At 47.3% G+C, this 10,310-nt stretch overlaps 1 protein-coding gene across 3 annotated transcripts; it reads right to left on the bottom strand.

Moving 5' to 3' along the window:
- Positions 1-643: 643 nt before the first annotated feature.
- pcdh18b (protocadherin 18b) lies at positions 644-9,962 on the bottom strand. Of its 3 annotated transcripts, none has more exons than XM_026181914.2 (4): positions 7,188-9,962; positions 6,772-6,860; positions 6,299-6,468; positions 644-2,060 (listed from the first exon to the last, which is right to left on the bottom strand). In XM_026181914.2, the coding sequence occupies exons 1-4, from the start codon at positions 9,687-9,689 to the stop codon at positions 1,129-1,131; spliced, it is 3,693 nt and encodes a 1,230-aa protein (XP_026037699.1). In that variant the 5' UTR covers positions 9,690-9,962; the 3' UTR covers positions 644-1,128. The 3 variants fall into 3 exon arrangements, with proteins under 3 accessions (XP_026037699.1, XP_026037715.1, XP_026037706.1); XM_026181930.2 differs by having other exon boundaries at positions 6,353-6,468; XM_026181921.2 differs by having other exon boundaries at positions 6,772-6,827.
- Between the last annotated feature and the right edge of the window lie 348 nt (positions 9,963-10,310).

The raw sequence follows: 10,310 nt of genomic DNA, 5'->3' as shown, positions 1-10,310 counted from the left end.
AAGCACCTTGACGTGACTGTACATAGATAAGAAAAAATGTATTCATTTAAACAATTAAGCATGCTGATTTGTACTGCCATTCGATTGATGGGTCAGCATTGTTTGGTTAAAGAATGAAAGAAGAAAGGATTGCAAATAGAATTTGGAGGGTGAATTATAGCTGTAGCTAACGTGTGGTGTGTACAAAGTCTTGAACCAAGCAGATGGTGGTAATACAGCTAAATGTTTGACACAACTCACGTGACCTCAGCATCCACATGGACCCCACAGAAGTCTGTTTCAAATATAACACAGGTAAGATTAAATTATTGAACAGTACTCTATATATTAGAGGTTGTGTTGTCATGTAAAGGAAAATGAATATGTTGTGTACAAGGGTTGTTTGCAGATCACCCGGGTCGTCATCTGCACTGATAAATAATCCTGACAGAAGGACGTTTACAGCAAATCAAATCTAGTCTGAAATACGTCTCATATTGAAAAGAATGACAGTAAAGTGGATTTCATTGTTTTCTATCAGCATGTTTGGTTGATCCAGTCGACTGCAGCCGTTCCATTTCCGCTCATCCTCATCTTCCTGGGAAGAAAGCGGAGCTCTAAAAATTCCTGCTGTGCAACAGAAAATGTGACCCAGACACCTCGGTCGGGTTTGTGCATTATTTTATTTGTTTTTCAATCCCCTGCACCAATAATCCACAAACACAAGTGTCTATTAACTCAGTATTATATTAATGAATACATATTATAGTGACAAATAAAAAATAATCACAATACAAAAGAGCCATTTAAATATGTCGAATGTCAATCGCATGTCAAAGTCTTGATTCAACGTGTACTCAACATGCATTTAAAATATAAAAATAGACTTCTGATTACAATTATATACATTTTTTATAAATATAAGTATACAAATGTATTTTCAAAATACAAAGATAAATACAGTCACATTGTGTACCTTTTTTTTGGATATTTAGCATTCACAAAACACAATTATTAAAACTGAAACACAACTTTAACGACACTTGCAGGTCTTGTTTTTTTCTTTGTTATTTCCTTTTCGGTCTTTTTTGCCACCAACACACCCTCACCTTCATTCTGCACTGAGGGGGCGGGGAATAAACAGGAAGTCTAGCTCTGCCGAACATCCTGTAACAGTTTGTTGATCTCAGCCACCAAATCACTGGCGTCCACCAATTCATGCCGGCTATCGCTACGTTTGCCCTGAAGGTGACCGAGCACCGAGTCAAAATCGTCCTCCTCGTAGTTCTCTGGGATCTCCTCCATGGCTGGCAGCCACTTGGAGGAAGGCCCAGGGAGCGGCGCCGACACCGGCACCGGGGGAGGCTGCACCAGCGTGGGGCTGACCAGCGCTGTAAGCAGAGGGCTGCTGTGGGGCTTGTTCTGGGGGCTGTTTTTGGGCGCCTGTGAGCCCTTGTGGCTGCTGCTCTGTGAGCTGAGCTTGGTGCTTGGTTTCAGCGTGTGGTAGCTACCGCCCTGGTGGTGGCCAGATGGGCCTATGCTGCTACCTGGGTTCTGGAAGTGAGTGTTAGCAGCCCAGGCTGCCACTCCCTGTTGGTGTACAGAGGGGCTGGGCTTGCCGGGCAAATGACCCCTCCTGCGATCTAAAGATCCAGTCATCGGCACGCCCATCCCACTCAGGCTAGTCCCCTTCTGGTTTTCACTGACCTGGACATATGAGTCCAGGCCCTGGGGTATTAACCTCTGAAACACGCTGCTCATCTCTGAAAGCAAAGACGTGGTCCCACACAGGTCTTCGTCTGCGGCCTCGTTGCTGCCGGCACCTTCTCCCCCTTCGTCTTCACCGTCCTCCCCAACGAGGTCCTTGCCAAAGGTGGAGAAGCTCTGGTTCCGGGCGGAGCCGGTATCAGTGCAGGGCTGCGGGGTCTTTTCTTGAGACACGTCACTGGCTTGGCGGGCTTCTTCCCCGGGGATGTAGAGATTGCTGCGGTAGTCAGAGGAGGCTGGGGAGGCCAGGGGTGGCATCCAACACTGATCAGAGTGACCCAGAACGCGGCACTCGTCTGTGCAAAGCCTCATGGCTGCAGAGAAGACAGAAGCATGAGTAATCATGAGTGAGCTGCAGCCATATGGTCACTCTATACAAAACTAAACCTGCTTGTGTTTTGAGTCATTTAAAGATAAACCTTTTACTAAAACCTAAACAGGAAAGTAAAACTCACAGAACATGGGTTTGTTTCAATCCTGATAGTACACTCAGGACACTGAAAAGGTTCTCCACAGAACTGGTGGGAGAGCCTCTCTCTTTCACTGTTCATCAAACTGATCATCAGCGAATGTGACCACCATCTAAAACATTTAGCCGTGTGTTAAGCTACCATCTATTAGAAGACTGAAAAGGTGTGGCCTTCATGTTTGCTCACAGGTGGGTTTCTCAGGATTATTGTCGGGTCTTTACATTATGAGATAAAGTGCTTTGAAGTGACTGTTGTTGTCATTTGATGCTATGTAAATCAAACTGACTTGCTACTAAGGATGGCTCTACCTGCTATTGAATTAACACCAAACGACTCACGGCCCGGTACCGGTCCACGGCCCGGGGGTTTGGGACCGCTGCCATAAATGAGGTCATAGATTCTTGTAGAAACATTCTCTTCCACATGACTGTATGAATATACACAATGCACAAGAAAATAAGTGCATACCTACGGGCCTACTGGTGATATTTACAATTTCAAACATAATAGGAAAAAATGACTTCAAACTACTTTCAAAAGCATCCCATAATGTCCTGTGTATGTCCATATTTTATACTGTAAACAGGCAGAAATGAAGAAGTCTCCATCCAGCTAACATTTGCCTGCCCGTCCTCAGGTGTTTCTTTCTTTTCATGCTTGGCTGTCTCTGGAAATCTGCCCTAATTAGTCTGAGAGGCTCTTTGCAGGAGCTCTGCCGTCTATCGTCCAACGACTTCACCACAGAGAGACGATTCAGCCGGGCCAATCAATGCCTATTACCCATTCAAAATAACTCCTCCTTTAAAAGCCCTGCATTTTTCCCTTTCAAGTCACTCTTTTCAATATTAAATCTTCAAATAGAAAATCTCTGAAGAATAAATTAGACAAATCAAATATGCCAACTTAAAGCCTTCATTAAAGGACTGCGGTGCTTTTCAGTGACGCTGTTGAGGGACTTCATTATCCCCTCATTAACATGAAAGGAACATTTATAATACATCTTAGAGCGGATGAAAAGTGCATTTGGGTGCAGTGGAAGGATGAAAACAGTGCGGGGGCAGAAGCAGATTGGCTACCTCGCTGATGAAAGGCTAAAAATGAAAGATTTAACCCGAGCGACTGGTGTGTGAAAACAGAAAAGGAACAAAAATCCACGTCAAACAAACATTAACCTCCTAAGACCCAAACGCTTTCATGCCATGCACGTTTAATTCCTCTTTGCTATTTGGGCTGATGAATGTAAAAATAAAGAATTTTTTACCTGATTTTGTTTTTGACAAAAATGAGATTCACATATGAGGACATTCGTTTTAAATTTCAACAGAACCATGGCAGTATAATGTCCTTTTAACTGGATATCAGGCTCTTGTAGAGCAAAATTTAGTATTTTGGTCTAGACAACCTAAAATGTGATGTCCACATATGTGGACGCAGGTCCTGGGAGGTTAAATGAGAGCCTCCTGACTAACTGGGATTTACTTTTCAGAGAGGACTGAGGACAACATGGTTCGCTGTGTGTTTACTTCAGAGACTGGATTTGATCAGTAAACCAATTCAGCTTCTATTCCTGCTAAGAGGAGGACGCACGATCAGTGAACGTCGGTGATCGGACTGACGCCTACGACAGGAGCACTCTGGCTTTGTGTGAAGCAGGCACAGACCAAAGGAGAAGAGTCAGAGTGGAAAGGAGACATCCAGTCAAGCTTTGAAAACACTGCGTTGTACTAATGCCTTTGTATTTAAGACAAAGTTCCAGTCATCGGCCCCTGAGGAACGTTCCCAGGCTGATATCTAAACCTGGAGGAGTAATCTATTACTGTTACATGTGCCTGAATAGGTCTCCCTGCCTGTATGTAATGACACTGTTTACTCAGTATTCGTGCTAAATATAAAGACGTGATCAGGCTGATCAGCAGCGCTACACAGAGGTCTATTAGAAGTAAGCCAGCAGGGTTACTCATGTACAAGAGCTTAAAGGCAGTACAAGTGTTAAATAAAGGTGAATATTGAGTAAAATGTGCAAGTACTGCTTTACTGATGGCGCTGTACTACAGCTGTGTATTAGCTGTGAAAAACAGAGAACCTGTCTTCTCCATCTAGACAAGCAAGAAACAAAGCTCTGTGTTACATCCAAGGGGGCGGGGGTTAAGGCTTCCACACTGAGTCATAATAACAGAGAGCTGACTTTATGCTGCAGTGGACCGGGAGTGGGAGGTGGCCTAAGCATCCATAAGGAGAAAGGTGAGCCTAGAGATGTAACTGTGCTCTTCAGGGTTTAATCATGAGCGCAACTCTGAGCCGATTGCATAGCAACTCTGCGCCTCGTGGCAATTAAATGCCTCCGTTTCATCAGAGCAAGATAAGAGCTTTGGTTTGGATGGCTGGAAATGAAGGTTTGAAGGTGGGAAAAAGCAGAGCGCCTAACGAGCGGAGCTCCTCTACAAAGCTGTAAAGAAGGGGTGGGAGGGAAGGAGGAGGCGTTAGTGATGAGATTGTCTGCCCGTCTGAATCGACTTTAATTGGGATGTAGCTCAAATGTGGTATTAAGTGATGGCTGTGTGGGAAGCTGGCCGGGAAGAAGCAGCAGCTCTGGGAGAAGAGGGATGGCGTGATAAAAGATGCTGCAGAAGCTTGTAGCCTGTATGATGTTAGCCAAGACACGGTGAAAGTTTTACAGGATGTGACGGAGTGTACCCTGCTCAACTAGCATGCAAACCTGTCACACATGTGATGCCAGCATGCAGAATACTTCACAGTCAGTATGGTCACTACAAAGTGCTCATTCTTCCTCGTTAACTCAGCTGTAGAGAGGAGGGACCGCCCAGCAACATGACGGCTCAACAACCTCATGACAGTGTCACTCACAGTCCTTCAAAGTCAATACATGTGCAGCTTATTTTTTTAGTTTCAGTTTTTTTTTTATTGTTTTTTCTTTCTCCAAAACGAGCTCTGACATGAAAGATAAAGATATGGACATGTACTGATAAATGATCAGAATTATAATATCTGACTGTCTGAGCCTAAACTGAATCAGTGATAGAAATCAGTAAGGATCCCGGCCATATTACAGCTGTCTATAGGCCACAGTATTCCCAGCATCCCACAAATAGACTCATGTCTTGGTAAAGTGGAAAATTCATTTTAGTTTTTAAGGATGATCTAAAGGATCTCCGACTCCACTCTAAAGAATGGGGGCAAAGTCAAAAATCCCATAATATGCAAACCAGCACAGTAAAGTTCCTCTCAGCTGTGGTCCACAGAGAACACCATGACTACAAATGACTACAGTGACGTATGAGAAACTCAAGCGTTCTTTTAAAATTGACTTGAAAACCTCTTTAATAGGGTTAATATCTTTACGACCTAAAAGGAAAGAAAATGAGCACTTAAATCACAAATCAGGTCTTGGCTAATTAAATTTTAGTAAAAATGATGTGATTTGTTGAGAGAAATTAGGCGGTGGTCAGTGGAACCAGAAAGCATCAACCATCGAGGGCTGGACTGATATAGTACATGGCATGTTATTAGTATCGGTGGTATAGAGAATGAATTGAGGGTGTAGCACAGTTCTCATCAGATGACCTCTAGGTGGGGTTGCTAAGCAAAGGTTAAGCAGCTCTGGTGTTGCCCAGTTTGAGCCACGTTCAAAGAGTTTGTGACCCATGGAAACATCAGTGAATGATGACTCATATGCTCTAATGAATTTCCCAAATTGATGTATTGCTTTAATTCATTTGAATAAATAAATCGACCAAACATGCAGGCCACAGACTGCCAGCTACCATAATTTGCTACATTTTATCATCTCATATGAAAAGAAGCTGAAAGTGTTTGTGTTTAGAGCTGTTGGCGTGAACCTCCAGGAACACTTGTCACCATTACCTGATAAATCACCAAAAATATAAATATCCCTGTAGCTGTTAGATCAGCAAACCAAGAATCTGCATGTTTAATGGATACAGTTCTTAGCAAGTCTACGTATAATTATTATAAGAACAATATCAGAGTGGTGGATAAAGCTGAGCAAAATAAAGACTGAAGCTTGGCTTCATATCTACCGAGGGCAGTGCACTGTGATGTACCTGCATGTGCTCTGTGCTGGCCATCAGGGGCATATATCTCAGTAAAGCCCTCACCGAGGAGCCTGTCCATGGGGGACTCCCTGCCGGGCTCGTAGTCGCTGTCCCCGGCCTCACTGTCTCCCCGTCCGCTGTCCTTCAGACTGAACTTATCCATCTCATTCAGGGCATATCTGCAAAAAGCCAGAAGCAGATTTGATACATGAATTACTGCCAATAATATTAGCATGCTTATGAAGACACCACACTGATGAATAATAAGGTTCACTGAGAGTGCTCTGCAGAAGGGTTTTAACATAAAATTATGCAGATGTGAAGTTATTGAGCATATAGTTTAACTCCAAAATCGACTGGACCAGAACAGAGCTGAGAACAGTGGAAATGTTGCACTGTGACATAAGGAGGAGCTCAGAGGGCTCTTCCTCATGTGTGCCTAGGTGTGCCAGCACACAAAGCATCGTTCACGCATGTGTTACCTGTAGCTTCTGGTGTATTTGTTGCCTCTGAAGCTTGGCCGTGGCTGGTACTGGCCCTGATGAAGCATGGACAGAAGCTGTGAGACTTGCTACAAAGCCAAGAAAAAAAACAAAAAGAAAGGAAAAAAGACAAAATAAAAGGGAAAATGAAGAGGGGGAAATGAATGGAGTCAACAAGCAAGGCCACAAGACAATGTTTGGGGGGGGGCTGAGGGAGTGCATGACTTTGTGATGGTCAACAAAAACACGACACGTACAGCTGAACAGAACACGGGAGGTAACCCCGGTACATGACAAACCACGTGCACGGCTTCAAATGAAAAGGTACTGTAAGTATAAATACTTCAAAGTATTACATGTAAATCAGGTTTACATCAATCCCATGGACATTTAAAGAAAATGAGTAAACCTCTCACCTCTACAGGAGGAGTGGCGTGGGCCAGCTCCAGAGCAAAGTTCTCTTGCACATGATTGGAGGAGATGGTGACGAGGCTGTTCAGTGACTGGCGGCTATGATGGCTCTGCCTGCTCCCCAGCGTGCCTCTCTCAGGTGTAGGGGAAGGGGAGGGGGAGCGCGGGTGTGCACGCACAGGTAAAGTTCCATTGACGGTCGGGACCAGGGTGATGTCTGCCTTGTGGATTTGCCTGGCGGGCTTCTTAGGGTGGTTCTGGTAGCTGTTCTCCGCCACGCGACAGTTGTAGTTGTGTCTGGGGTCTTTCTTCTCACGGCTGCAGCGGGCCGTCGCAAACATCAGCATCACGATGAGCAGCAGAGCACAGACTGCACCCAGAGAAATGATGACAATGAGGGAGAGATCCAGTGAGGCCTGGGTGGAGCCAGTAGGATACAGAGAGGGGAGAATGTCCATGTTCTCCTGCACAGAGAGCCTGAGGAGGGCTCCTGTGGACAGCGGGCTGATGCCTCTGTCCTGCACTTCCACCCTGATCTCCATTATGTCCCGCGGAGCCTGCTCCAGACTGGCATTGGTTCTGAGCTCACAGCGCCGGGCATCCATCACAAACAGCCCATCCTCATTGCCACCGATGATGGTGCAGCTCACCTCTCCGTTGGCACCAGCATCACGGTCTGTGACTTTAAGGGCGGTGATCAGCTGACCCGGGGATGCATACTTCCACACGGGAAGCTCAGCGGTATGATTCCGGAGTGAGGGGGAGTGAATGATGGGCGGGTTGTCATTTTCATCCAAAACAGTCAGATGGATGGAGGCATTGGCCGACTGCACGGGGTTTCCCCCATCACGTGCCTGAACAGTGAAGGCGATCCGGCTGACATCCTCATGGTCAAAGCTGCGCAGTGCATAGATGGCACCATTAGAGGGGTCGATGGTGACGTAGGTGGAAATGGGGCTGTCTTGTACCACCGTGTCTATGATGGTGTAAGTGACCTGACCGTTGGTGCCCAGATCTGGATCTGAGGCCACCACTGTCATCAGGTAGGCTCCAGGAGAGTTGTTCTCTGACTTAAAGACCTCGTAGCGGCTCTTCTCAAAACACGGAGGATTGTCATTTTCATCCAGAACCTGGACGGTAAAGTGTTTGATGGTGGAAAGGCTGGGGGAGCCCCTGTCCTCAGCTATGACCGTCAAACTGTACTCTGACCTCTTCTCACGGTCCAGTGAGACATTAGTGAGAATCATATAGTTCTTCTCGTGGGTCTTCTGGAGCCTGAAGTGGCCATGGCCGTGCAGCCTGCACACCACCTCCCCGTTGAGCCCTCCATCAATGTCATCAACACGCACCAGAGCTATGAACGTGTCCACAGGGGCCCCCTCTGAAATGTAGGCCACCTCCTCTTTGCCAGGTGTCATCAGGTTAATGTTTATCTCTGGTTTATTGTCGTTGACATCCACAACTTTGACCACGATTTTGCAAAGTCCAGGAATGGAATTAGGGCCCAAGTCCTGAGCCTGAACATCCAGCTCGTAGGAAGCACCGGTTTCATAGTCCACCTTTTTAATCAGAGTAATGTGGCCGTTTTCAGGGTGGATCTTAAAGGTCTCCAGGATCTTTGGTGAGACATGACTGCTGAAAGAGTAAACTATTTTCCCATTAGTGCCCTCGTCAGGATCCGTGGCGTTTAAATCAATAATCAGAGTCCCAAGGGGAGAGTTTTCTAGCAGATTGATTGCATAAGCCTGTTCGTCAAAGGCCGGGCTGTTGTCGTTGGAATCCGAAATACTGATCTTGAGCAGAGTGGAGCCAGACTTGGGGGGCACCCCGTTATCCGAGGCCGTTAGCTGCAACTGGTAACTGGCCTGCACCTCCCGGTCCAGTTCTCTCATCACCACCAGCTCTGCGTACTTGGCCCCGTCTGTCCGGGTCCTCACGTCGATTTTAAAAAAGTTGTTGGCTGTGAGTGAGTACGTGTGCAGAGAGTTCTCCCCTACGTCCGCATCCACAGCGCCGTCCAGCGGGATGCGCGTCCCCACTGACGCGCTCTCGGAGATCTCAATGGGGACGATGGCGCGAGCAAAGTGCGGAGAGTTGTCGTTGATGTCCAGGACTTCCACCTCTACGTGGAACAGCTGCAGGTACTCCGTGGGCAGCGTGACCACGTCGAATTCAATGGAGCAGTTGGAGTTTTTCTCGCAGAGCTTCTCGCGGTCGATCCTGGTGCCGATGCTGATCTGTCCGTCGTCCTCGCGCACGGCCAGCAGCGGCGTGCCGCCCAGCTGCATCACGCGGAAGCGAAAGCTCAGGGAGCTGGGTAACTTTGGCAGAACCGCGGACACGTCCTCCTTCAGCCGCGCGATGACTGTGCCCACTTTCTGCTCCTCGTAAACTTTGTATTTCAGAGTCTTCCCGCTGGCGCCGTGCACGAGCGCGAGCAGCAGCGCGAGCTGGAGTGGAGCCGAGGACCAAACGGTCGCTTTTCTTTGCCTCCTTTTTGCCCCCATCTTCTGCGCTCACACCGAGGGATGACTTCCACAGAGGGGAGATCACGCAGTGGAGAACACGAGTGTCCTTAGTGCGACATGTTCGTCCTGGGAAAACTGCACGAGACACAAAGAGAGATGAAGAAATAAAGAAAGTCGTTTCGTGGGAGACGAACACACACAAACTGCGCCTCTCTCCTCGCAGACCGCTCTGTCACACTTCCACATATGCTCTGAGTGTGTGTGTCTGTGGCTGAGGAAGCTCCCTCCCACTCTGTGTGACTGAGAGAGAGAGAGAGAGAGAAAAGTCAATGTGTGCGCGCGCTAGTCTTTCTTCTCGCGCCCCTCTCTGCGCCCGCCCCGTCTCTTTTCCACACAAACACTCCTCCCTCCTCCTAAATCAGAATGGCCTCCTTTAAGCAACAGGAGTGCGGGTCGGGGGGGAGGGTCCCGGTCCCCCCACCGCAGAAGTGTGTCACAACAATGGGCCGGAGCGCGATCCATTCGGCTCAGCCTCCGTTAACACAGTCGCACACTGACGGTCGCGCTTGTATTGACAGCGCATGCCACCTCTTTTGTCGCGTGCGGCTAAAACACCAACTTATGGCTTTGAGGACAACAACGAGCCAACACGCCGAGCAG

This window comes from Astatotilapia calliptera, chromosome 2 (assembly GCF_964374335.1).
Source record: "Astatotilapia calliptera chromosome 2, fAstCal68.1, whole genome shotgun sequence".
NCBI lineage: Eukaryota > Metazoa > Chordata > Actinopteri > Cichliformes > Cichlidae > Astatotilapia > Astatotilapia calliptera.
The sequence above is the reverse complement of the archived record's forward strand: the minus strand, read 5'-3'. Positions and strand labels throughout refer to the sequence as shown.